At 44.4% G+C, this 26,574-nt stretch overlaps 3 protein-coding genes and 1 long non-coding RNA gene across 10 annotated transcripts in view; 3 read left to right on the plus strand and 1 right to left on the minus strand.

The window, feature by feature from the left end:
- The window catches only part of LOC101071190 (protein mono-ADP-ribosyltransferase PARP14-like), a 32,593-nt gene extending 19,890 nt beyond the window's left edge, over positions 1–12,703 (plus strand). For 3 of the 4 annotated variants that reach the window (XM_029844793.1, XM_029844801.1, XM_029844809.1), the window contains 17 exons: positions 4,215–4,465; positions 6,093–6,193; positions 6,315–6,345; positions 6,420–6,689; positions 6,799–7,023; positions 7,130–8,763; positions 8,861–9,085; positions 9,237–9,458; positions 9,587–9,635; positions 9,747–9,893; positions 9,986–10,048; positions 10,349–10,525; positions 10,619–10,822; positions 10,902–11,501; positions 11,571–11,707; positions 11,784–11,958; positions 12,060–12,703. In XM_029844793.1, the coding sequence (XP_029700653.1) occupies positions 4,215–4,465; positions 6,093–6,193; positions 6,315–6,345; positions 6,420–6,689; positions 6,799–7,023; positions 7,130–8,763; positions 8,861–9,085; positions 9,237–9,458; positions 9,587–9,635; positions 9,747–9,893; positions 9,986–10,048; positions 10,349–10,525; positions 10,619–10,822; positions 10,902–11,501; positions 11,571–11,707; positions 11,784–11,958; positions 12,060–12,343 (4,795 nt within the window). In that variant the 3' untranslated portion in view covers positions 12,344–12,703. The remainder of the gene's footprint in view (positions 1–4,214; positions 4,466–6,092; positions 6,194–6,314; positions 6,346–6,419; positions 6,690–6,798; positions 7,024–7,129; positions 8,764–8,860; positions 9,086–9,236; positions 9,459–9,586; positions 9,636–9,746; positions 9,894–9,985; positions 10,049–10,348; positions 10,526–10,618; positions 10,823–10,901; positions 11,502–11,570; positions 11,708–11,783; positions 11,959–12,059) is intronic. The other variant, XM_029844798.1, reaches the window with a different exon arrangement.
- Positions 12,704–13,258: 555 nt separating this feature from the next.
- esyt3 (extended synaptotagmin-like protein 3) lies at positions 13,259–21,080 on the plus strand. Its single transcript, XM_029844827.1, has 23 exons — positions 13,259–13,802; positions 14,284–14,325; positions 14,705–14,839; positions 14,940–15,016; positions 15,090–15,159; positions 15,241–15,330; positions 15,401–15,456; positions 15,531–15,651; positions 15,829–16,005; positions 16,117–16,199; positions 16,375–16,423; positions 16,506–16,595; positions 16,762–16,824; positions 16,899–16,946; positions 18,040–18,111; positions 18,199–18,285; positions 18,856–19,005; positions 19,110–19,474; positions 19,552–19,650; positions 19,727–19,858; positions 19,952–20,057; positions 20,143–20,192; positions 20,521–21,080. The coding sequence occupies exons 1-23, from the start codon at positions 13,455–13,457 to the stop codon at positions 20,558–20,560; spliced, it is 2,550 nt and encodes an 849-aa protein (XP_029700687.1). The 5' UTR covers positions 13,259–13,454; the 3' UTR covers positions 20,561–21,080.
- LOC115251690 (uncharacterized) lies at positions 18,849–22,087 on the minus strand. Of its 3 annotated transcripts, none has more exons than XR_003890218.1 (5): positions 21,970–22,087; positions 19,890–20,476; positions 19,592–19,795; positions 19,253–19,499; positions 18,849–18,987 (listed from the first exon to the last, which is right to left on the minus strand). It is a non-coding gene; the product is annotated as an uncharacterized lncRNA (long non-coding RNA). The 3 variants fall into 3 exon arrangements; XR_003890219.1 differs by having other exon boundaries at positions 18,900–19,040; XR_003890220.1 differs by lacking the exon at positions 18,849–18,987 and having other exon boundaries at positions 19,362–19,499; positions 19,898–20,476.
- LOC101070497 (dynein heavy chain 7, axonemal-like) lies at positions 21,176–26,572 on the plus strand. 2 transcript variants are annotated; one of them, XM_029844851.1, is made up of 15 exons: positions 21,176–21,754; positions 22,435–22,521; positions 22,633–22,732; positions 22,829–22,949; positions 23,044–23,086; positions 23,312–23,492; positions 23,585–23,657; positions 23,807–23,932; positions 24,120–24,236; positions 24,362–24,539; positions 24,617–24,796; positions 25,149–25,421; positions 25,602–25,729; positions 25,805–25,880; positions 25,952–26,572. In XM_029844851.1, exons 1-15 carry the CDS (start codon positions 21,689–21,691, stop codon positions 26,192–26,194), a joined length of 1,992 nt encoding a protein of 663 aa, XP_029700711.1. In that variant the 5' UTR covers positions 21,176–21,688; the 3' UTR covers positions 26,195–26,572. The 2 variants fall into 2 exon arrangements, with proteins under 2 accessions (XP_029700711.1, XP_029700713.1); XM_029844853.1 differs by having other exon boundaries at positions 21,246–21,754; positions 22,834–22,949.
- Positions 26,573–26,574: the final 2 nt, after the last annotated feature.

Consider the following 26,574-nt stretch of genomic DNA (forward strand, 5'->3'; position numbering starts at 1 on the left):
TGGTTACAATTGGAGGAAACAATATACCGTATGACATTATTGAAAATCTCCAGCACTACCTTGTCTTGGGGGTGTTGGGAATGAATGTAGCAGCCTGTATCCTCCTCCACCCTGTCAAAGAGCGGATCAGGAACGCTCTCGTGGTGCTCGTGCTGTTGTTGGGGATGATTGTATCCGGCTGTATCCCCGTCCACCCTGTTGAAGGACGGTTGACGAACGCTCTCGTGGTGCTTGTGCCGTTGTTGGGGATGATCGTTGCCCCCCGTATCCCCCTCGACCCTGTTGAAGGACGGTTCAGGAACGCTCTCGTTTAATCTCAACCCTGAATCTGTAATTAGATGAGAGATGAGTTATTATTTTTTTTATATATTATTATTATTATTAGTCAAGAAGATATAGTATAAAATATACCATCAAACAATCTCCTAACAATGTTAGACTTGTGTCTCTGGTTCCTACGTCTCCTTATCGGCCTCGCAGGTTCGAAAGGATCTGGTGCCGCTGTAAGTACAGGGGTCAGAGTGGTACACGCTTGCCGTATTCTACGTCTCCTCGCAGGGGCAGAAGGTTCACGGGAGAGTGGAGCTGCCGTGGGAGTCACAGTGCTCAGAGAGGCGCACGTTTGAAGGTTCTGTTTTGATGGTTCTGTTTAGACAGAGGGGAAAATCGTTAAAATACAAATCATCAAAACGGCACATATTTTGTATATACTTCTAATCACAGATAAATATATTACCTTGTACAGTCGACTTCGGTCCTCCTGGCTGTCTCACACGTCTTCTGGAGAGTTTGTTCGTCTGCTTACTTGAGTCAGTCCCATGTTGAAGTGCCGAGGGTCTGCTCTCAATCTCAATTTCACCAATTTCAGTTACACAGCAATTTGTCCCCTGCACGGGGGGTGGGGTTTCAGAACACAGCAATGCTTTTACTGCTTTTTCAGTTTCTTGGTTGTCTTCGGATACCAATCTTTCAGCCCTGGCTAACAGATCTGAAAAATGTATCATAAAAAGTTATATTTCAGCAATCTATGAACAACTGAGCTGTTCATAAAAAACAAAACAAAAAAAAAAAAAAACTGTATGTAAAATACCAATGTCTGTTTGCGTGAGGGTTATTCCTTCAAACTCATCGGCGCTGACTTTAAAGATACAGAAAGTTACACTTAAAAATCTAGAATAAAAATAGAACAACTTTCAGGTTAAAAAGATCACGGATTGCTTACCAGGATAAATTGGCATATGGTGAACCTCTACTGTAACTTCTAAAACACAGTTATTCGTAAATAGTAGTTAATCATTAATAGTTCATTCATTAATAGTTTTCTAAAACTATTTAGAAAACTACAGAGAAAAAGTTTGGGAAGAATTTGAGGCTTACCGGTAGTCATCTTTGCAGCCATCTTTGTTTGTTACACGCGCTCGCAGACGGTGAAGCTTCCGATGAAGTTCTGGAGGACTGAGCTAATGACTGTGAGATGATCATGTATATATTCGCTTTACAATGCTTGGCGAGAAGGAAAAAAAAAAAAAAGTTGATTGGCGCCGAAAAGTCTGATATTGACGACTGCCCCGGTGGACCAACTGGTGGTGATGTAGCTCCCATGGGGATAAGTCCCTACACGGGAACTCTACCAAACAACAGGTTCAGGCGATATAACTCATGTTAAGATTGTTTTTCTCCAGGAGGGCCTCCAGGTCTCCAGGGGATTTAAGCTTCTTCAGTTACACACCTCGGACACCGGAAGACAACGTAGGCCCCTAAATTTCTTACTTGAGGCCACCAACTCTTTTCTCTTTTCTTCTGAACCACAGTGTTAGGGTTCTAACAGTCTAACTTTCTCCAATAGTTTTCTCTTCTCTAGTTTTCACAAATGTTTCACAAAATGTTTGTTCTGTGGAAGGTTTCTGTTCTGTGTTGTTTCTTTCTTCACAGCCTTCTTCAGTCACACACACCATTCCCGGTTTGATCAGTTTCAACACACCCCAGTCATTGGAAGACATCGTAGCCGACAACATAGGCCCCTCACTGGAAGATTCTTCCCGCTGATAGAGAATCAACTCCCCCGTCTTGTAACGGAACACATACCCAAAACTCCCTGTTTGACTATAAGGCTCCAAAGACCATTCTTGCTGCAAAGGCTCAGAAGGTGACGCCTGAGAACGCTGTACAAACACCGTGGATTTTTCAACTACTTTTCCACACAATTCTCTTATAACGGTCACAGCCGTCTCACCAATCACGGATGTAGAACTACTCATGTTGCCCACAGATGGATATGCCAGGACTATGGCAAAACTGATTTGTAACTGTTTTGTAACTCCCGCCATTCCTTATTAAAAACAGGTGGGCAAGGGAGAATGGCGGGAGGCGGGAGGCGGGAGGGAGAAAGGGAGGTGGGGGGGGGGGGGGGGGGGGGGGGACAGATGTGGGCGGGTTCAGGGAAAGGTCAACCTGTCACTTTGACAAGAAGTGGTCCATTTCTTCTCTGAGATGGTACAGCCTGTTATTATTCCTTTCTCAAGGCGAGGCCAGTCTGAGGTTACTGACCCTGAAGTGACCCTGAGACTGAAGTTATTATATTAATCCAGAATCAGGTCCTTGATCTTACTGGGAACATGGTGTAGGTGTAGCGCAAGCTCAACTAGCTTGTGTGGGATGGACCCGTAGGCGTTAGGCAGGTCCAACCACAAAACCGCTAGTTCTCCTTTGCTCTCATGGGCCTCTCTGATGAGCTGTGTGACTACACCTTTGTGCTCTAGACAGCCGGGGACTCCAGGGATCCCACCCTTCTGCACTGAAGCGTCGATGTAGTTGTTCTTGAGGAGAAACTCGGTCAGTCTTCAGGAGACGATGCTAAAAAACACCTTCCCTTCCACACTCAGTAGTGAGATAGTCCGAAACTGGTTGATGTTTTTCGAGTCCTCCTCCTTGGGTATCCAAAGTCCCTCAGCACTCCTCCATTGGTCGGCTACTCTCCCCCTTCGCCAGATCACTTTCAAGGCCTTCCACAGGTGCCGGAGAATTTCTGGACAGCGCTTATAGACGAGGTAAGGTACACCAGTGGGGCCCGGGGAAGATGCAGAACGGGCTGCCTTGATGACTTCTTCAACCTCGTTCAAACTAGGCTCTGCCAGCTTGAATTCTGCCGATGGTGGGGCAGGGCTGATGAGCGCTCTGTTGGGTCCTAGGTCTTGACCCCTTAGTGGGTCACTCATGGTGTTTTGGAGGAAGCGATTCACTTCCTCCCTTGAGCACTCAAGTCGGCCACTCCGCTTGTCCCCGAGCAGCTGTTTAGAAAACCGGAAGGGATTGGCAATGAAGGCTGCTCGCTTCCTGGCTCTCTCTCTCCCACGCCTCCTGTGCCACTCTGCTCTGCGGAGAGTTTTCAACTTCTACAGCTCTTTTAAAGCTTGCTTGTCCCCATCAGAAGCTCTCTTGAACTGTTTCTTGAGGGTTCGCAGCTCCTTGCGCAGTTGATGTATCTTAAAGGACCTGCGGTTCATGGTGTAAGAGGTGGTCTCAGTGTTGCCCTTCTCGATCCGTCCAAATCTTTCTGAGCCATAGCTAACGATGATAGTACTCATCGCCTGGAGTCTGCTGTCGACATCTCCTTTGGCTGTGGCTTGGATGATGTTGGACACATCCTCATCAAACTGCAGCCACTCACTCCGTCTATTTGCTGGGGGCCACTTAATCCGCTGCTGTTGAACTACTCTGTTACGGTTGGGAGGCTCCGGTATGTGGAGGGACTGGGATCTGTGGGTTGCCTCCTGTCCGGGCTCCTCCTGCGTCTCACCAGGTCCAGGACCTGTGCGTTGCACCTCAACCTCCCACTCCAGACATTTCATTCTGGCCTGATGGATCTTTAAGCCACGCTGGTTCTTGCACAGCTTGCTGCAGATACACGTTACTGTCGTCGTCGTGCGACTAGGAGTAGCTGGCATTATAGTCGCTTTTCGAGAATGGCGCTAATTAAAACAACAAGATATTAACTTTAGCTAAGAAAAAAGAAGACGGTTGCGTGACAATGACGCAGTACGAAACGGCACACGAATTACAAAGACTAAACAGCAGGGGGGTAAAAAAGGTGCTGGGATGTGACACTTACCGTCCCTTCGTAAAACTTAATAAAAGTAATCACGTAATGTGTGATTAGAAATGCTGGGATAACCTAAACGCCAGGAGACTCAAGCCTTTCTTTCTTTACAAAACAGCGCAGATAAAAAGCACTTCCGTGTTCCGGAAACAAAAGTGAAAGTAAACCACGACTCCGAAATCAGACGACCAACAGCAACGATGGAAGTCTCACACGATCTGCTGGTGGAGCTCGAAGAAAACAACATATGTCAGCTTAAAAATACGTTACTGAGGTACTTTCAGAGCAAAAAGTCAAGTGGTGGCGAGTGTGAGGTGGATTATAAAGAGGGAGACAGGACGGCTGTGTTACGCTTCCGCAGAGAGCAGGGTGAGTTTGGGCTGAAAAAGTAGACCCTGTTTTATGTTTAGGATGTATAGTATGTATATGAATAAAAATTAGGTTGCGGGGCATAGTTTATTTTTGCGATTTTGTGATCATAATTGTAACTTTTATTTGATTTCGATTTTATATTATTTTATTACAACAGACCCGCACTACTGCTGCAAACAAGTGATGTCCTTTCTTTGCTCTCTGTTTATCGTGATTTGATTTGTACAACGCAACACAAACCAACCTGAACCTAACATTTTTCTAAATTTTGTCTATCCCCGACACACACAGACAGACACACACAGGTACACACACACACACACACATTCTTCAATGTTAACATCAGTTAAACATCAGCCTGTAATGGCCTTTCCTCTCCTGGATTTCCCCGAGAAATAGAAAGTAAGGCTAAAGCACAATAAGGAAGTCTGTGTAGATTCTCAATCATCCAGGTCATTGTATCCAAGGTAGTTTTCTCTGTCAACTGGACTGGGTTTCTTCTCTTGAAGACGTTTCGCCTTCTATCCAGAAGGCTTCTTCAGTTCTGAAATCGTTGGGGAGAGAGCTTGAAAATATATAGCCCCTGTGGACCATTTGCATGCTAATGACAGTCAGTGGACTGCTGAATCTTGACCCGAAGAGGTGGCGCGTCTGTGTTGTGCCATTCTTCTGTGGAGAGGTTGTTTGGTTTCCCCAATGTACAGTTCCTTGCATTTCTCCTGGCACTGTATAGCATAAACAACATTACTTTGTTTGGGTCTTGGTGTCTTGTCCTTTGGGTGTACTAACCTCTGTCTGAGAGTGTTGCTGGGTTTGAAATGAACCGGTATGTCATGTTTCTGGAGGATCCTCCTAAACTTCTCAGAGACTCCAGACAGGTAGGGGATGGAAACGCTGCAGCGTTTGTTTCTCTCCTCCTCTCCTTTGTTGGGGTCTCGCTTTCTTGAGGTTTTGGTGAAGGCCCAGTCTGGGTAGCCACATGTTTTGAGAGCTGTCTTAATGTGGTCCTGTTCCTTCTTTCTGCCTTGGAATGTGGTGGGTATTTCTCTGGCCCGGTGTTGGAGAGTTCAGTTGGGAGTGATCAGAACTCCTCCAGAAACACGACATACCGGTTCCTTAAACAGAGGTGGTGGCCTGAGGCACTTCCTATCACCCACATACAATGCAGTCCTCCACTCCTTCCAACAGCAAAACAAACATTCACACCATTCCAGGAGACCCAGTGACTCACCACCATGTGATCCAGCAGACAAAGGGGAGACACCTCAACAGAAACTAGGTGACCGACCTGACCAATGACCCTGCTAACGACTCTCAGGTGACCACCGAGATCATTAGCATGCAAATGGTCCACAGGGGCTATATATTTTCAAGCTCTCTCCCCAGCGATTTCAGAACTGAAGAAGCCTTCTGGATAGAAGGCGAAACGTCTTCAAGAGAAGAAACACAGTTCAGTTGACAGAGAAAACTACCTTGGACACAATAAGGAAGTGGATTTGATATATCCACCCATTTCTGTTGCCTACATACAGAAGGCCAAGGACGAAAGTTGCTGTGAGGGATGGAGTGGGGCATTAAACATTTATCCCACATGAGAGTAATCTCATTTTATAACCACTCACAGATCAGAAAGGTGTGTTGGAGAAAGGGTCGCATGAGATCACTGTGGACAAGTGTGTCCTGAAGATGACAGTGCGTCTACTCACAAACGAGGCCACAGTGCAGGTACGTGTACGGTTACATCACTATAAAATGATCTATCTATGTATCTGGGACATGTACAGTGCAAAATTGATTCCACAATAAAATCATTAACACATTTTCTTTTATTTTCCTTCACTTCCAGGCAACCTCATCTCACACAGTCACAGTGAAATGTAACGAACTGAAAATAAACTCGTGTGTCATCCTGTGATTCTTGTCTCAAAGCTTGTTTGTGTCTAATTAACAGCAGATATCGGTGACAACCAGGCGAAAAGGGAGGAGTGCGTCCCTGCGCCCAAAGGTCAGGCACACGCCGGGGGTGGAAATGACGAGACAGCGGCCGAAGCGGCCTGCCCCACCTCGGCTCTTTTGGCAAATGTTCCAGAGAATAATCAGAAATTTTTGAAGTTGCTGGTGCGCAACATTTTGAAAGATGGTGACTCCAAAAATCCAGTCTTCAGTTTTGAATTCCTCCCTGACATGACGTCAGCTGTAGTGACTTTCCAGAGTGGAAAAGGTACTTTACATGCCAGGATTAATTCTTTTGCATGCCTGACTTTTAACTGCTTTTCTTCCTGAATGTACGGTTGCGTAATGAGCTTCTACTTTTGTCACTTCCTTCACAGAAGCCTCCGATTTCGTGGCAAGATGCCCTCAAAATGCTAGGTTCATAAAAATGGGATTATCGGTCCAGCTTCTAGAGGTCACACACCAAGTTCTTGTTGAAGGTGCAGAAAACATCGACGAAGAGTTCCTGGCATTGTACTTTGAGGATGCAGGTGGGGAGGTGGAGAGTGTTGTGGTGGATGAAGTTGATCAGTCCGCCATCATCACCTTTAAAGAGCAGAAAGGTATGATTTTGAGATTGGCTGAGCCCTCCGTACACTGACACATAGGAGCGATCATCAATTTTTAGAGGTTCAATTCTGAAATGTGATTGTAATTTTCACCTTGTAGCTGCTCAGAACATCTTGAAGAAGAAGCACACCATCGATGAAAAAGAGATCCAAGTGTTTGCCTTTCACAAATCGTTGGGGACCGCGCTCTACGGGCAGGAGAAGCCCCGACTGACTCTTCCGAAGGCCATCAATAAAGCCATCGACTGTGCCGTCTGGACATACATAAATTCCAATCAGGCTGCGGCGGAGAGCATCCGCAGCGCCCTGAAGGAGCACTTCTGCATTGTGAACCTTGACCGAGCGACCGTGTGCTTGAGCCCAGCGCCGACGCTGAAACAGCATAAGAACGCCAAAGCCATTATCAACCAGTGGGGGGAAAACGTGGAGGCCACTTTTGTGCAATCTGTTTCAAAGTTCAGGTGTTTAAATCTTTCTCCAGAATCAGAGGCGTGGGAGGAGAGCACGGAGGTGATCAGGCAGATGCTTCTGAAGGAAGATGTGGCTGTTGTGCCTGATAAAGCCAAAGGAGTCATATCAGTGGTGGGGCCTGTGGATGTTGTGGAGGGAGTGGAGCAAAGTCTTTATGAAGCCACGAACAAGATCAGAAAACGCGTGCAGAGGCAGAAGTTGAGCAAAACCGAAACTGTCAAAATGCCCCCAGCACTTCTCACCATTCTCTTTCAAGGTGGAGTGAAGGAAGAGCTGCTCAGTGTGTACCCAGAACTGGAAATATCAAATAGGAACGATAGTCCAGATTTAATAGTCACAGGTTTGGTGGAAGACATTGTGGAAGTAAAAAAATTTATATTTAATAGAATGTCAGAATTAAAATACCAGAAATTAGACATGGGTCCCTTTGTGCTTGAATTGCTCAAAGAGGAGCAAGAAGAAAAACTTACAGATATGTTTCTCAGATCTCATGGAATTAATGCAGCACTTAAGATTAGTGGAAACACTCTGCAGTTAGTCGCTGTTACCGACGGGGCTCTTGTAGATGCCGAAGACCATCTGGGAAAACTGCTGATGTCTCAGTATGTGGATGTTGAAGACAGTAACGTCCTTAAAACACCAGAATGGGATGAATACGTCCGTCAAGCAGAGAATGCTAACAATAAGCTAGCCAGCAGAATTCGGATCCGCATCAAGGATCAACAGGTTGTAGTTTCTGGACACAAGGCTGTTGTCATAAATGTTAGCAGGGAGCTTGAAGACTTTTTAAAACAGAACGCTCATGTTGAGGAAACGGTGGCGATCAAACCGGACATCATTTTGAAACACATTAAAGCCTTTGACAAGTCTCACATGGAGAAACTACAAGACAAAGTAGCTTTGTCTTACAAATATGAGGCCATATGTCTAAGTGGCTCAAGAGCTGATGTTCTGAAGAGCAAGAGTCTGGTGGAAAAGCTGGTTTCTTCTCTCATCTTTGAAATTTATGTAGTTTCAGTCCCTGGAGCCAAGAAGTTGGTTCAGAATCTTGACAGTATGAACTTGGTTTTCAATGCAACCGGTTGCCTGGTTGAACTCGTGGACGGCACCAGTGGGCAGGGTAAGCCCACCAACGTACCCAAGCCCCTGTGCCAGCTTCAGACCGTGGATGACCGTGCACTTGACCCAAACTGTTTGGGTCAAGTGCAGACCAAAGAGGGCTTGAACATAACTCTTGTTGTCGGGAATATTGAAGATGCCACGGTAATTAATAATAGCGTTCTTTATTTGAAACGGTCGTATATTCTTTGCTTCTTTTCTCAGAATTTGAAAGTCTCCATTTCATTTAACGCATTTCCAGACGGACGTGACCGTGAATTCTGTGTTTAATGATCTGGATCTGAACCGAGGAGCCCTTTCAAGGGCCCTTCTCCACGCGGCTGGTCCGCGACTTCAGGACTTTTTAAAGGCTCAAAACTCAAGTGGAACCTTAGGAGAGATCATCATGACTGAGGGATACCAGCTGAAGAGCATGTTCGTCTATCACGCAGTCACGCCTGCCTCGTACAATGCTCAAGCAGAGAAGGTAGAGCTGTGCCGTTTAGGATTTGTCTTTACGGTAGTTTGTCTCACTCTAAAGTGAGGCCTCAAAATGGTTAACTTTAAAACGTTTGGACTTCAACTGTTGAGATTGTTTTATTCGTAAATGAAGCAACATTTAATGCCCCGGTTTCCAGGCCTTGAAAGGAATTTTCAGGGATTGCCTAAAGAAGGCAGAGGACAGCGGGATGACATCAATATCGTTCCCCTCCATCGGGACCGGAGGACTCGGCTTCCCGAAAGACCTGGCAGCCCAAATGCTGTATGATGAAATCTTAAAATTTAGTAGCAAGAGACAGACTAAAAGACTGGCGGAGGTGACAATCATCCTTTACTCTGGAGACACAGAAACTCAGCAGGTAAAGAGGATGCACTTTTGTTCCATGTTGCAGGTTTTAAATCATTGAAATCAATGAACATTACCTGTACGGCTTTCTTAGTTGTGAGAATATTAAGAAACGACTCTAAACTTTGTATCCATCATCAGGCGTTTACTGCAGAACTGAAGAAAAAAATCTCCAAGGACACAGTTTCAGGTAGGCATTTCAGTATTTGAGGTATATAGTATTTTTCATTTCTAATATCAATGCTTAGAATTAGGCTGTTTCCTAATTTTAACATTATTGGATTTAATTTTTGTATTTTAGGTCACTTCTCTAAAATCGTCTCAAGTTCGGGCATGTATGAAACCAAAATAGGCAGCGTGACTATCCAGGCAGTCACGGGGGACATAACCAAAGAGACCACCGACGTCATCGTAAACTCCTCCAACAACACATTTTCTCTCAAGAAAGGTTAAATCAAGCTAGCGTTACACCAGTTTGATATGCTACGTAATATGTGTAATAACAACAGTAATAACACAAGATATTCAATCCCATTGTAGGAGTGTCAAAGGCTATTCTGAAAGCAGCTGGTCAGGCAGTTGAAGATGAATGCCAAAAGCTTGGTAAGAATGTTTACAGTATTTACGAGTGTTAATTTACTTTATGGCACCTTTTCATGTTTACTGTATCTAAAGAGAAAAAGATAAACTTAGATATTGTATTTGGAACTTTTTACTGCATTTTAAGTTGTCCTGAGTGCAGGTGGTGATGAGAGAATATTGAATTTTTTTTAGTTTTAGCAGTCAGCGACATTACAAATTTGACACATTTAAGAGGGTCTGAGAAGGTTACAGCAGCACAGCACATGCTAATTATTTCAATTCCTGGGAATTTTTAATGAATCAATCCACATTCTGCTCCAGCTGCCAGCCCAAACGCAGGCATAATAATGACCCAACCAGGAAACCTGCAGTGTAAGAAGATCGTGCACGTGACTGGGCAGAACAAGGCTTTCCTGATCTCCAAAGTTGTGAAATCTGCGCTCCAGATGTGTGTGGCAAACTCGTACACTTCTGTTTCATTTCCTGCCATCGGTACAGGTGAGACTCATCAGCAGGATGTTTTGGGCTTCACCCCGGTGGGTGCAGGCTGACTCTGGGTATCATCACCTCGGTCATCTGTGTGTATTTTAGGGCAGGGCAATATTAAAGCAACCGAGGTGGCAGATGCCATGTTTGATGCCGTGATCGATGAACTGCGCCAGAACAGTTCTACTACTCTGAACACAGTCCGGATAGTCGTTTTCAAGCCACCAATGCTGAATGACTTCTACACTAGCATGCAGCAAAGAGAAGCCAGTGCTACAAAATCAGCATCCTGGTTGTCTAAAATCAAAGGTAAGAACGACACAGGCAATAATGTCGAGGTTGGGATTTCTTCAAGGTCACAGGACTCATCCTTATCTTTCTTCTGTAGCGTTCTTCACTAGCAGTGCAGACAAGCCACAAAAAGAAGGTGGTTTCATCAAAAGCGTGGAGGTGGAACCTGTTTGCTTTCACATCTGTGGCAAATCACAGGCTGCCGTGGACTCCGCTAAGAAGAAGATCAACGACCTGATATCCAAAGAGCGTTCTACCAACACCATTGCAAACAAGGACATCCGCAGCCTCTCTCAAGCGGACCACCAGCGCCTGACTGACATCCAGACGACCTTGAATGTGAAGATAATGGATGAAAGCCAGAAGGGCACGCCGTCACTCACCATCGAAGGGCTTGGCTACGACGTACTAAAAGCCACCAATGAAATCCTGGAGATGCTGGGAAAAGCGAGGGAACGGGAGGACCTGAAGGTGAAGATGAAGCTGGCAGAGAGCATGGCAGCCTGGCAGTACCAGCAGGGAAATGGGTTCCAGAATTTTGACTCCACTGCCAACTATGAGCTGGAGGAAGCACTTGTAAACAATGTATCAAGTGTTGACATTACCATCCAAGGGCAACTCTACACGGTTCAAATGCCAAGTGGACCAGCTACTGATAAGCAGGGCAACAGCCTACAGATAAGGCGCACTGACAAAGGTATCTTACACCTTTTTGTGTGCCATGAAGCGATTCCAGATCAGGTCGATTGATGATTTGTGTCAACAGATGAAGACATACCCAATCACTGGGACGTCATGCCGGACAACACATCGTGCCACAGTGTCACCCTTGCAGCAGGGAGTGAAGAGTACAAACAAGTCGAGAGAAAGTTCCAGGCCACATGCGGGCAGACCATTATTTCGGTAGGCTACCGAGTGTTTGAGAGGTCAAGTGTTTTTCGACGACTCAACTGTAATAACTAACGTTTCTGTCCTTAAGATTGAGCGCATCCAGAACCCGTTAGTGTGGAAGACTCTGCAGATTAAGAAACGGAACATGGAGCAGAAGAATGGGCATCAGAACAATGAGCGGATTCTCTTTCACGGCACCAGTGAGGAGACTATAGCCACCATCAATGCAAACGGCTTTAACAGGAGTTACGCTGGGAAGAACGGTGAGGTCATCCAAAAGGCTTTTGCTAGATCTGAAATTTTGAAATAAATACACAGCAAGCATCTCAAAAACTAACTCCTGCACTGTCTGCTGCCTCTTTAGCTGCTCTTTATGGTAACGGGACGTACTTTGCTGTCAGTGCTCAGTACTCGGCGGATGACCTCTACTCCACGCCCAATCAGAATGGTGACAAGCACATGTACCTTTGTCGGGTGCTGACGGGCGATCACACCCTTGGACAGCAAGGCATGGTGGCCCCGCTGCAAAAGACCTCCAACTCTGTTGAGTTGTTTGACAGTGCTGTGGACAACCAGGCCAATCCTCACATTTTTGTGATCTTCTCTGACAACCAAGCCTATCCTGAATACTTAATTAAATTCAAATAATCTATTGCCTTATACAATCATAAAACACACAACTTCTGGATTTTCATGGTCTTCCAAATGTTTTTAGGTAATTATTAATTAATATTATTTCTATTGATGTATATCACAGGTGTATAGCTTTACTTCCTGGCTTAGTGAAGCTCTGAATGGTATGATTGTTTTCCACCATATAAAATCAAACAGTATCATCTTGTAAACTACATATGCTGATTACCCAAAACATTTGCGAAGAGATGCAAAAACTAATGTTTGGTGCCTATTTGCTGGGTAGCATTTTGGAAATTCCTGCTGCCATTAATTGTGTGATTTTTTGGATTATAAAAGCATGAGGAACTTGAAATAAAACTGAAACTTACTCAAGTCTGCATCTTTTCTTTAAAAAAAATAACACAAACACGCAAATCACATGTAGAGTTGTATTTGTACCTTGCAGGACAATGTTTATTACTGCTTTAAAGAAACAATATAAACAAAAAAGATTCTTAAGGTATCCAAACGGTCAGGAAGAAACTTAGAAGTTTTATCAAAAGCACATATGTCCTCTGCCCCCACCTGCGGGTAATATGGTGGAATTACAACTCAATTACCGGTGGTGATGGCGTGTGTTTGTGTGTGTGTGTGTGTGTGTCGGGGGGGGGGGGGGGTTAAAAGTAAACATACACAAAGTCTAATAATAAACATATTTTCTACGGAAACAGTCTGAGAGCATCTGTGGAAAGAGTTTTCCTTTTGGTTGGCGCACCACAACCTCACAGATCCCCTCCTCAAAAAATAAAAATAATGAAAATAAAAATCGTCAGCAAACTAAATCACAGAAATCTTCTTACTATTTTTATTTTGCTGAACTACGCGGGCGGACGGTAACCATAAGCCGGTGCTTCGCCGCACACTCACATTCCTCGCTGGGGTGGATGTTCGCCGCATTCCCCACCCTCCAGCTCAGGTGCGCCCGTCTTTTGGAAGTTCAATGCGGAAGTTTTAGAACTTCACCTCTGTCTGATGGTTGTGGAACCGAAAACCCCCCACCTGTGTTGACAAGGAAGAAGCTGTAGAAGACGGGAAACAGCCTTGTGGAACTTCGGGGATCAGGTTCCAACCAGGGTTCCGCCTAATGGCAGCCGCAGGTCAGACGGACCCGAGCGAGGACGCGCTGCTCCCGGCCGGGCTGCCGACCCACGGCGGCAGCGCGGAGAAGCTGAGCCCCTCCGCCGTCAACAGATTGTTGATGGAGCTGCTCATGTACTTCGGGAGAGCCGCGTTCCTGCTGTACCCCGTGTACCTGTCCGGGTACCTGGGCTTCAGTGTCAGCTGGGTTCTGCTCTGCATGGTCATGGTCACCTGGTGGAAGAAGAATCGCCAGTGGAAAGACAGCAGAATCGGAACCGCCATCGAGTTCGTCGACAATGAATCGCAGGTGGTCCACAAGGAGCTGCGAAGCGCCCTTCAGATGGCTTCGTGGGTGTGTACGGAACCATTGTTTGGGGTGGGGTGTGTGTGTGTGTGTGTGTGTGTGTGTGTGTGTGTGTGTGAGCTGGGCCTGAAGCTGAAGTTTTGCTGCCTTGCTCCAGGGAACGCCGGCAGCACTGCGATTCGGCTTCTGATGGAAAGATGTTGGATCAGTTTCTTGCATGATTATTACAAATGCAGATATTTCTGTTGCCGTGAAGGCTCAAGCTCTCCGACACCGTGTTACCATGGCTACAATTATTATAGCACCACGTGACAGGTTGAGGGCCGATTTACCGAACTTTAGAATACCTCGCTGACATTTGTAATTCCATTTTATTTTGTAGGGAAATCTAAAGATAAAGACTTAGCCCGTCGTTCTGGGCACCAACCCAGTGTCTTTGGTTAATTCAGCTGGTTTCTGGGTTTGCACATGCTGCTGTGTTGGTTGTGTTGAGCAGAAATTCACCTTTAATGCTTGTGACCCCCTGCAGGTTCACTTCCCTGAGGTGGAGAAGGTTGACTGGGTTAACAAGGTACAGTAATGACCTGATTTACCCGTTTTTCTATGTTTGGTGACATTATGTTGGAGGTCAGTATTCAAAATTGCTAATGTCCTTTGCATCTTTAAAAAAATAAGTATTGGCACCAGAGTGAGAATAACTGTATTAATACTGTAAATATTGAAACAAAGGGATGTTTTTGGATCCACTTACCTTGTGCTGGGAGCGGGTTTCACCTGTTTGATTGCTCCCTTTCTACCTGAAGATCAGCCAAGAGACTGATGATCTGAGCCGCTTTTTAGGATTTACAGACTAGTTTGGACACCCCCGATGTGCTCGGGGCTGTGAGGTGTTACCTGTAATAAATGCTGATGAGACCGTGGGACTGCTCCGCTCTGATTGCAATGTCCAGGTGTTGGAGCAGGCCTGGCCCTTCTTTGGGATGTACATGGAGAAGTTCCTGAAGGAGAACATCCAGCCGGCCGTCAGGCTCTCCAGCCCTGCGCTTAAAACCTTCGCTTTTACAAAGATCCACTTTGGAAACATCGTGAGTTCATTTGAATCTGCAAGGAGCTGAAATGAACGCCATCTTTTCCGCGTCCGATGGCTCTAAAGATGGTTCTTTCCACCCGTGTTTCTGCTCTCAGCCGCTGAAGATCAAAGGGATGAAGGCGTACACGCACGAAGTGGACCAGCGGGAGGTGGTTCTGGACCTGGATATAAGGTGGGTAAAGACACATTTCTCCCCTCAGATCTGGTTCCCGTGCATGACCCCTGCGCTGTCCTGACCCCTGCAGTTACCTGGGCGACGTGGACATCGACGCCGTGGTGAAGGAGCCGATCACAGCTGGAGTCAAAGGCTTAAAAGTGGGCGCCTGTTGTACGAAACCGTTCCTCCTCGTAGGTGCTCGGCAGGTTTGATTCAGGTGTTTGTGCCGATCGTTGCAGCTGACGGGGATGCTGCGCGTCATCTTGGAGCCTCTCATCGGCGTCGCGCCCCTGGTGGGAGGAGTCACCTTCTTTTTCATTCGCCGCCCAGTAAGCAGCGACCCATCTTGTCATCGTCCCGTCGTTGGAAGTCGTTCCTGTAACTTTTGTGTTTCCCCAGAAATTAGAAATCAACTGGACCGGTGCGACCAACCTCTTGGACACCCCCGCCTTCAGGTGAGTTCCGCCTGGCAGGCGCCTGAACTCTCCTCGTTTGGACCCCTGGTAAAGTCCCTCCGTCTTGCCTCCAGTTCCTTGTCTGAGGAGGCCATCATGGACATCATCGCCTCTCTCATGGTGCTGCCCAACCGCATGTGTGTGCCCCTCATAGACCAGGTCAAAGTGGACCAGATGAGATTCCCACTACCTCGCGTACGTAAGACACAGGAACCAAGTGGGATTGAAAGTTCCACCCTGGTTTATTCTGGGTCCTTCTAACGGACAGATCATCTTGCAAATGAACGTAATATTTCTTGGAATTTCGAGGGATTTCTTTAAATTAAATCTCGATTCCAAATGTGGCAATTGCTGATTTGGTCTGCTGTGCAGGGTGTGGTCAGGGTCCACTTGCTGGAGGGCAGGGACCTGGTGGCCAAAGACACGTACATGATGGGTTTAGTGAAGGGCAAGTCGGACCCTTACGCTACCATCAGAGTCGGCAACCGCAATGTCAAAAGCAAGACCATCAAAGAGAATCTGCACCCCAAGTGGAATGAAGTGTACGAGGTAGAGAGCTGCCGTCTTTGACTGGTTTAATGCAGGTCTACAAGTTTCTGTTTCTAGTAAAAATTAAACACAAACACATTAAGCCAATATATTTTCTGTTTCTGTGTGTAGTTTGTTATCCATGAAGCTCCTGGCCAAGAGTTGGAGTTGGAGCTATATGACGAGGATACGGATAAAGATGACTTCATGGGACGGTTAGAAACCATCAAATATCATCCAAAAACTGCAGTTTGATGATTGTATTCACTGGCTGATTTTACTGAGACGCTCATGAACATCTAGACATTAAGTGTCTTTCTCTAGACAACCGACGTGAGTTTAAAAATAAAAAAGTTTCTCAGTTTTCAGGAAACAACTCTTTCATTTTAGATTTAATCTCGACTTTGGAGATGTGAAGCAGGAGAAGGAAATGGACAAGGTGAGCTTTGATTTCAGTGTGGAAACACAGCGAACGGCTCTTGTTGATGTTGATGAAACGCTCTTGATGTGACCTGCTGCAGTGGTTTGAGCTGGAGGGGGTCCCCTATGGAGAAGTCCGCCTAAAGCTCCAGTGGCTTTCCCTCAATGCTGATCCCAGCCTGCTGACAGAGGTGAACCTTTTACTCTCTCAAATGTCCGCGTCGTAAACAAACAAATTTGGTTCCTTTGGTGCCAAACTCGCCAACTCTTTATGCTTATCTGCATTCCAAGGTCATAAATATTGAAAGCCTGGAATTATTTCTGCGTGATAGAATGTGGTCGCCTCTTGTTTTTCAGTCTTCAGACGGTCTCGCCTGTGCAATGCTGGCGGTTTATCTGGACAGCGCTTCAAACGTGCCGGTAGGTGACGTCGTAGCGGGCCCACTGAGGCGGGCAGATGATGTGCTGATCTGGGGTCTTGTGTGTGCTTCCAGAAAGACCCGGATGAAATCCACAAGCAGAAGAAACAAAAAGAAGGCCAGGTAAAATCAACCCACACACACAGAAACGAAGCTTGTGATTTGATCCACAGCAGGTGCCTCCGAGGAGTTGATCTAATCTCGGAGACCCTGAGGGACCCCATGTAAGGCCCTATATGCTGGGGTTGAGTTAAAACCTGCAAACCTGCAGGCAAATAAAGAGACAAACTAAAATACATGTAAATTTCCTCCCTATTTTAGGCTCAATCATATGTAACGTGACAACAACTGGCTGTGCTTTGTTTAGCTCCTTTCAGAGGCCTTACTTGGGTCATATTTCTTTTCCTGTTCGTTTTCCAGGTGTGTTGTTATAAGAGTAACTGGTATTTCCTGCTTGTCCAGTGCTTGCCTGGTGTTCTCTGTGGGTGTGTCCCTAACAGCTGATATTCCTCCTGTACAAAATCTCTCTTGACTGGATTGTTTTAAATTTTTCATTGTATGAAAGAAAAAATGCATGAATATGTCTTGTTAGAAATATTACTGAATAATTTCCATGACCCAAAAAGGTAGTGGCTGTTAAAAATATACATTTAATGACTACAACCGATAATATGAAAGATCTTTTATAGGTTTTAATTCAAATATGATTCCTAAACAGCATTTATTGTGTAAGAGCTCTATCTGCTGGTGATTCTGCAAAACTACAGCATTGATTTTCTGAAATGGCTGGAAAATAAAATTAAATACAAATTTTATATATTTCCAGGTAGGAAAACAAAGAAAACTTTGTTCTGTGACTTTAACTTTAACATTCTCACGTGCTGTTAGAAAAAAATACATGTTTCAGTTTCACTGTGTGACTTAATTATAGGATGGAAATGATACCCTGATCAACCAGCATATGTTTGGAAGTCTCAGAGTTCTTTTTCTGTTGATCATTGATATTAAAATAAACGCTTTGAGGTCCTGAAAATGCAGCATATTGACAGAAATGGCCGACAGATTTACCTGTACACAATGTGATATCTCACAAAAGGTATCGAAATCCGTCCTTAATGGTGCTGTTGTGTGAAGATGGAGAAAACCAGAGACTGTTGGGAGATTTTAAATAGTGTAAACCAAATAACCCTCCATCGGTGATGCATCTTATTTCCAGTTCACAAAGAGGACTGCCGCCCCCAACAGCTATGTGGAACTTTCTGTTGATGATGATGTTCAGAAAAGCAAGGTAGCGTCTGATAACCAATGACTCACCTTCCTGCGTGCTGATATGGTGTTTATCAGACTCTGCAGTGAAATGTCTTCCCTTTTATAGGTGGTGTATTCATCTAAAGACCCTGCGTGGGAGGAGGGCTTCACCTTTTTTGTGCACAGTGTCAAAAAGCAGCAGCTCTGCGTTCAGGTTCGCTGTTTAATATTGTGCATAACACAAAGTGACGTCTGCTTGGCGATGCGGCTCCTTTTGATATTTTATTGTGGCTGCAACCTCGTTTATTTGCAAAGCTTACCGCAGCCCTGGTTTCTGAAAAGTCAGAGCTCTTCTGTGGCGTGCAGTTTACAGGCCGTAAAGACAGACTGAGAAGTGAAAACTTACAGGAGAGATGCAGGATTTTAAAAGCTAATAGGTGACCCCGTGTTTCCTGAATGTCTCTGCTGATTCCATTCACACAATAGAAAACAGATTGTGCTACATTTACAATTCTGACCTTTTATTCACCTCTCATTTTAAAACCCAATCTATCTTAAAATGACCTCAGGCTCTTGAGCAGCTGAAGTCATATATCACCACAGCTGTATAAAGAGTGAAAAATGAATAAATACTGTATATTTATTGACAACAGTAACCTTTAATATGATGTTAAACAATAAATCCTTCACATTTTAACTGCGTTGAATTTGACTTCTGGCGTCAAAGTCTCCACAGGTTTTATGGGGCTCTAAAACAGTCGGATTTATTGTTTTTGTGGTCCAGATCAAAGAGCACGAGAAGAAAACACTGCTTGGGACGCTGAGCTTGCCGCTGAATCGCCTCCTCAACATCTCCAACATGGCTCTGGACCAGCGGTTCCTGCTGGAGCGATCCGGCGCCAACAGCCAGATCAAGCTGAAAGCCACTCTCAGGGTGAGGGAGTGCATGAACAATGTGCAACTATGAAACTTTTAAATCCAAAAGAAAAAGAAAAGACTTAAATCTATTTAATTCCATCTTCCTCAAACACAAAACAGGTGCTTTCAGTGGAAAAACCTCCGCCCAAGGCGATTGTCAACCCTAAGCCTCCTCAACCCAACGTGGCCCCACAGACCAACCAAGGGGGCCAGCTCCTTAAACCCCCTCCCCCTGTTGCCACATCCACACCCACACTACCCACCTCCAACGCCGTCACGGCCGCTCACTTCTCAGGTACACCGTCACAGAACAGCTTGAATGGACAGTACGCGGCGTCCCACCGGGGCTCCATGATGGCCCTCGACACCTACCCCACAGCCTCTTCAGCATCAACCATGCGCAGGTTCGACTCCCACAGCCTGTTGTCGGAGAACTCCATCGCCTCGTCCCGCTTCGATGTCTCAGAAGGCGCCCCGTACCCGGAGTGAGTCTGTCGATCTGCAGGTTTCCTGCATCAGGAAGGAAAATAAATCTGAATAAAATGTGGAATCCTGGTTTTAGGGCCATCAGGAGACATCAGGGCTCCTTTGGCGAGATCCACCTGACGATACGCTACGCCACCCTGAGGAACAAACTCATCATCGTGGTTGATGCCTGCAGGTTTCTGGCGAATCTCTTTTCTGTTTGGCTCCTAAAAGGATGTGCGCAGGTCTTTATGGTCCCTCTGTTTCCTCAGGAACCTGTTCCCCTGCACCGAGAACGGCACGGACTCGTACGCCCGCCTTTATTTGCTCCCAGATCAGTCCTGGAGACATCGCAAAAAGACACATGTGAAGAAGAGGACGGTCAACCCCGTCTTCAACGAGAAGTAAGATCGATGTGCTTAATCTGCATCGCACATTTTTACTGGGAATATCTGTCGCTGATGTCCAGAGTGTTTAACAGCGTCTTCCTTTTGCAGGTTTGAATTTGATGTTTCACTCCAGGAAGTCCAAACCAGGAAGTTGGACGTGTCCGTGAAAAACAACAAGATGTTTTACAGCCGAGAGAGGAAGGACATCGGCATGGTAGGAGCAGCGTTGGCTCCATAAGGCTCAGCATCAGCAGCACAGCATGAGGAAATATTGTTTCGCGCTCTGCTCTTGTCCACAGGTACTGATTGATTTCTCAGAGATGGATGTTTCCAAAGGCGTCACGCAATGGTACGGACTCAAACTCATGCTGCACGCACTTTATCCAACCACTGCAACCCTGTAAAGTTCTATGAGTCCAATTAAGAGGATCTAGTTTTGGTCAACAGCCAAACGTTCACACCATCAGTCATCAGTGTCACTTAGGGGGAATCTCAGGGAATCAGAGATGAATCAAAAGGCCTTCAACACTGATATTTGCTCTTCTTCGCTAAAGCTAAGCTAACCCCTTCTGTCTTGGTCTCACGTGGTTTATTCTGTGAGGAGCCTGGGTCATCGTGCTGAGAAATGCATGTCTGCAAAGTTAAAAATGTACATGTTAGTTCTCTTTTCTTTTAAGGTTTGAGCTGACCTTGCCCGGACTGAAGACCTTTGGCTAGTGTGCAGTGACTCTTGTGTTGCACCTCGAAGATCAGCTCTGTCCATCTGAATGTTCCAAACCCTGGATTCATTGTGTTGGGGTTTTGTGGATATCTTAGCTTTTGGGTTTGTGCTTCTTTTTATGTAAATAGTTTTAATGTAACATATTAAGGAAGGTAAAGAAGAGAGTACTGAGTGTTTACTGGCACAATTGAATATTTATCTGTATAAATATAACATGCAGAGGCCCAAATTTATTTATGAAAGATAAAGCTCTGTGGGAGACAATTAAAAGCTGCAAACTAAATGAGAAACTACGGATTCTGTTACCACAAATATGGATGAGGAGCATCACAGCGTAATGAGTGCAATAAAGAACAGTTTAGAGGTATAATTTCAGAATTATTTGAATAACACCAATTTTAAATTCGAGAACTTTAGAAATCTTTTTCTTTGTGAGTGGCTAACTGTAATTCCAAATTAATACTGTCGGCAATATTTTAAAATATCCTTGACTATTGTCACACCAAAGATTTTGGATTAAAGAAATTATAATAAATGTCATGTTCTGAGTTCCATTTTGCACGTAAAATCAAGCGGTATGTTTCAGTCTTATGCCAAATACAGTGTTTAACATACAGTAGATCTAAATAAATCTAAGTAAATTTCAGATTTAATCAGGTTTGTTTTCAATTTAGCAAATATGAAACACTTCGTATTTATAATACAAATAATATTAACATATGTAACATTCTTTTTTTTTAAAAGTGAAATATTTCAAGTACTGGAATGACGTTGCAAATATTGCGTTTGTAACGGTGCATTATGGGAATTGTAGTACAAGGCCCGGATTACGCGCCTTGAGTTTGACACGTTTGTTAAAAAAGTATCGGCGTTTGACCTCACTGGCCCAAGAAACTGGAAGCAAAATTCTAATTTGTGACTTGTGTCGGAGAGACATTAACATAGTTTTGTCGCTAGTTTGGTCACTTCCTTAGCAACAGCCTTAGCAACGGCACACCAACAGAGGAAAAGTCATCCTTGCGGTTTCCATTACAGAATAAAAGCAGCTTCTAAATTTACGCCAAATACTGGCATTTACTTGTTCCAGATGGTGATATATAAAAACTTAATTTGGAAAAAAAAACATGACTTCCTCTAAAAGGGAGGAAAAGAAGAATATGGATGTATTATTGCGACCCAAAGTGCAACAGGTATCTGTTTTAATTATAATAATTCTGCACACATTGAAAATATGTTTTGTCCTATTCTGAGTTCCATTTTGCATGTACAAAAACATGCTTTAACACATAGTATGTCAAATACACTTTGCTAAATGAGTTGTTCCCCATCTGGAGATTTTCGACTGTAAATTTAATGTAACTATTTCCGGCGTAAACTGAAAGCTGACTATTTCAGGAAAGATTACCTTCAATTTTGCAAGGCACCAAATCGAACTAGCCACATCCACCAATACGATTAAGGCTTCACGCTGATACACATTTCCTGTTGTCATCTCGCGACCTGGACAAGAACTGGCCTCGACCCTTGGCCCATCACAGAGTTTGACTTTACTTAAGTAAAATAAAAGATCAAAGCCGCTATAAATCAAAGCAACATACTGTGTTACATCTTTGTTACATTGTATTAATACTGAGATCTATATTACTGCCATCAATTAGTTTCAACCACAGTGTGCAACAACGGAAAGAAATAACAAATATCACAAGGTGCGATATCGATGACACATGTAATACAAGGCACACAAAACATGTTTATCAATCATGATATTTCTTCGTGTGAAAAGTAGGATGTATGGTTATGAGTAATACTTTTTGTCCCTGTGCGAAAATGCAGGGATGCCATGTTATAATTGCTGGTTTTGTGTTTTCAGATGCCAAAAAAATATGGTGCAGATAAAGAAAAGAAGTGTGATAAAGTTCCTGAGTGCTTTAAACAGTCCCAAACACAGTTGTGTACTGTAAGTACCGGTACTCTATGAAATTGTCCTGTTTTTGGTATCTTTTACAAGTGGCTTTAAACACTTTATATCCTGAAAGTTAATACCAGGTTAATGGATGATTTATGTCAGGCTGTACAGGGCAAGGTGCATCAACCATGGCTGGATATGGCAAAAAAGTTGTTTATTCCACCTGCAATAATGCAAAAAGGCACTCGCTCCGCTAAGAAAGGTGTGTTCAGTTGATCCATGGTGCAGCTCAATCATTACGTTTAACTATCCAGAGATGATGCAGTTGATGTTTAAGCCTGTTTGTGCCAACTGAAAGGTCAGAACATGAACCAGGGCGGAAACATGACCCAGAACCAGACCTGGAGCTCAGAATCCCACAGCAGCCCCTACAGGAGAAAGCAGAGGAGCCTCTATGATGCTGTAGTTAAAAAGCTGTGGTAATTATCTACGTTTTACCCTCTATCCTGGGGTTGTGTGGAGCCCGTGTAGTGATTAACAATTGCAAACTTTGCTTGCTTTTCTTTTATTCAGCCAAAACACCGAGGAGGATGAAGGCTTTCTGCCGTACGATGGGGTAAAAGACAGCACACACTCGACCAGTAAATTGTTCCTGCATATTTTTTTGTTAAATAATCCTCTTGGTTTTGTAAGAAATAAATACATCAACTCACTCTCCAACAGTTTTTGATGCATATGGAAGACTTCTAATGATCAAAAACCATGGGATATCACTAAAAACCCAGTATAATAGTATTTTTTTTCAGTTTTGAAAGTATGTTCTATTATTGATTCCCATCAGCAATTTAAAGAGTTTATTGAGAAAGGGTTGGACTTGATAAGCATGGCTCCACTGGAGCGTTCGTCACTGAAGAACATACTGCAGATGGTTCCCACACACCTGAAAAAACTGACCACACCACTGGAGCAGCTGCTCAGGGAGATAAATGATCAGTACTTTCTGGCTGTCAAAAGAGCAAGTGGTGCGTCCGCCATTAACATAAAAGTCTTTGGTGTTTGTGAAATGATGTCACTGGGATTCATTTGCATTTTTTGTCTTCAAATGTGATTTCAGTGGAATATACATTCAAATGCTCAAAGATAAATGAGGAGAAAAAAGCCATTGACCTGCCCCCTCATAGACTGGAGTAAGTTAAATGAACGTGCATCTTTTCCATGTCGCTGCTGTCTTTCGCTAGGTTTAAAGCAGGGTGAACTCGCCAAATCAAATATGGCGTTTCAGTGTGTTCCTGACGATTCTTGACCGATCTGCCATCTTTCAATGTGCCTTTTTAAGGCTGCAGGTGTATCCAAAACCCTGGAGGGGGGCCTTTATCGAGGCCCAGGCCCAGCTGATGGAGAGCCTTCATGCTTTCAACCCTGTCACACAAAAAACCCTCAGCCTGTGGTACGACAAATACCAGTGAGTATGACATTATTTTGTTAAACCCTTCATTTGGGTTGATTTGGCACTATTCTGGCTTAAAAAGCAGCCATCGTGCATCTATAAGTTTAAAGCTTCTATGTTTACAGCTGGAGAGTTCGCTCTGTATGGTACACATCCCTGTAAGGTATGTTTGTGCCTTATGGCTCTGCTCATCTGCTCGCAGAGATCTCCGTGTGATCGACGTGGAGGACTTCCACAACAGAAAAGACCCCATAGAACTCTCCGTGTTTCAGACGATGGTCTCCTTTCGTGTTGATCGCGTCAAGAGAATCCTCAACAAGTGAGTCCATATACACAGAAGTGTTACATGTATATTAAATTAACAAAGGAATGACGTGATTTTTACAGTCACTCTGCCTTTTTTCTCATATAGAAACATTATGGTCTCTTTGATTTGCTCCCCAGTTGGCTCCTCGATGTGCAAGATATCTATTACGAAGCGAGCAGAAAATTGCTTGTGCCGCTCTCGTCTAAACCGACAAATCTTCAGTCTTTCTTCAACTCTTTGGCTGTGCTGATGACCTCTCAGCTGCAGGAGTTTGCCCTGTTCTCTCTGAGGGACTACACGAGCCTCATTTCCCTGGTAGGAGACCCCGACACCTTTTAGCGGGATGACTCAACAGTGGGGAACTAACATTTCAGTCTCTCTGTGTTGTGTAGTCGTCAGGGGGAGCCTACAGGCACCCTGGTTTTGTGCTGCATTTGGTTCTGAAAGACAACGAGATCCGGATTGATCCTGAATTCAGATTGTACGAGGAGGCCTTCCTGAATGTATTTGAGCTGATTCTTTCTTCTGCCAGCACGGTGCCTCGTGTGGACACCTTTCTGCTGCCTGACTGGGTGAGAAGGCAAATGTAGGAATGACAAAGTCATAGTTCAAGGTTATTAGAACAAATACCCACTCAGTAAAGTATATTCACTGATGAATCTTGGTTTTACCCTTTCATTAAAAACGTTGGACGTTGCCCTACACTGTTGCGCAATCCTGCAGCTCAGGCAGCGTTGTGTAAAAGTTCAGGTATAACTGATCCACATCAAACCATCGGATTCAAACTCACTGGTTGTGGATCAGTGAGATCTCTTTTTACTGCACTCGTGCTGTTTGCATCACTTTTTAAGTTCTTATTTTAAATGTAAAGGAAGAATTTCTATGGAAATATTTAAATATTTGTCCCCCCCACCCCCTTTGTAGACAGATCTTGACTTTGAAAGAAACCTGAAGCCCCAAATCCAGTCGGAGGTTGTTCAGGCACAAATGGAGGAGGTGCGCGAGGTGGTCTCGACAGAGTCCATCAAGCCCAGGGAGTGCATCACAGATTATGATAAATACGCTACGCTGGTGTCTGGAGAAGCCGAGGAGGACGTGAAGAATTTCCTCAGTCGGCCGTATACCTTTCAGGAAATACTGGCCAACATTGTCCACTATCAGAATCTGGCAGAGCAGATCCAGTACACATCAGCTGAGGTAATTAAGTGTAATTACTGCATATTGCTATAAAGTGGGTCTTAATCATGCAAATGACGACAACTGCTGGAGGTTTATTTCTGTTTTATTTTCAGTAACTATTATTCTTTTCCCACGATGGACTATAAATTCTTAGTGATTTCAGATGTGATGTTTATTCAACATTATTCTGAGCTGTAGGTGGTTCAGTACGGTATGTTTGAGGTGCAGTCCCACAAGCTGGTCAACGCTCTAGTTGAACGGACAAAGGACCTGCAGCAGAAACTGACGGCTCGGATACTGCAGGATCATCAAGACATCAACAAGAAGTTCGTATCAACCTTCATCACAATGCCAGCTACATCAGAAACAGGGTTGTATAGCTAAGAATTGTTTCTCCTCAGGCTCTGTGATGAATTTGAGAACATCTCACGGAAGATGATCATACCATCTGACATGCAGGAGCTGATGGAGCTTAAGGTAAAGATTGAGTTGGTAAACGTTCGTGGCTCCAATGCCCAGCATAACATCGCTCCCTTTTCCCCATGTAGGAATTCATCAATGAGGTGGAGACCACAGAGATGCCCGTGTTCCATCAACGATTGTTGGACTCGAACAAACAACTGCGCTTCCTGATGGACTCTGTCAGCCTGTCACCATCCCATTTGCAGCTAAATGCTCAGACCAACCAGCTGTTTGAGAGTCTGCCGCCCATCTTTGAGAAGCACAAGCACATCATGAATACTACAATCGAGCAGTATCAGAGCGGGATGAAGGGTGCGTCGCCTCCTTAGGCCTGTGTTTCAGGCGGAGTTCAGATGTGAAACTGAAACTGAATTAAACTGTCACTGAGAAGCAAAAACAAAAATAGTTCAACCCTGAGAGCTTCACATAAAAGTGGACAATTTTAAATGTGACAAAGCCCAGCTCCATTTTAAAAGGCAAGCCAATTCAAATTGACGAAATATCTGGAGAAAACTCATTTAGATTGACCAAAAGTGAGGTGAAAAGCCAATGGAAATCAAAGTGAAATGTTCTGAAATATGATTTTTATGTACCAAAACAAGTTCCAGTACACACATCAACTTGTATCAAATTTATTTTAAACAGTTAAAATAAATGTCTTAAACCTTTGGATTTATATTAAAATCACTTTTTTTGCCAGAACTCTACT

The sequence above is a fragment of the Takifugu rubripes genome, chromosome 1 (assembly GCF_901000725.2).
Source record: "Takifugu rubripes chromosome 1, fTakRub1.2, whole genome shotgun sequence".
Lineage (NCBI taxonomy): Eukaryota > Metazoa > Chordata > Actinopteri > Tetraodontiformes > Tetraodontidae > Takifugu > Takifugu rubripes.

Bases quoted from the DNA above. Each gene is read 5' to 3' on its own strand.
- esyt3 (XM_029844827.1), top strand. From the start codon at position 13,455: ATGGCAGCCGCAGGTCAGACGGACCCGAGCGAGGACGCGCTGCTCCCG. The intron at 16,006-16,116 runs GTAGAGAGCTGC...TTCTGTGTGTAG, and splicing joins AGTGGAATGAAGTGTACGAG to TTTGTTATCCATGAAGCTCC. The intron at 20,058-20,142 runs GTAGGAGCAGCG...TCTTGTCCACAG, and splicing joins AGAGGAAGGACATCGGCATG to GTACTGATTGATTTCTCAGA.
- LOC101070497 (XM_029844851.1), top strand. From the start codon at position 21,689: ATGACTTCCTCTAAAAGGGAGGAAAAGAAGAATATGGATGTATTATTG. The intron at 21,755-22,434 runs GTATCTGTTTTA...TTGTGTTTTCAG, and splicing joins TGCGACCCAAAGTGCAACAG to ATGCCAAAAAAATATGGTGC. The intron at 24,237-24,361 runs GTGAGTCCATAT...TTTGCTCCCCAG, and splicing joins GTCAAGAGAATCCTCAACAA to TTGGCTCCTCGATGTGCAAG.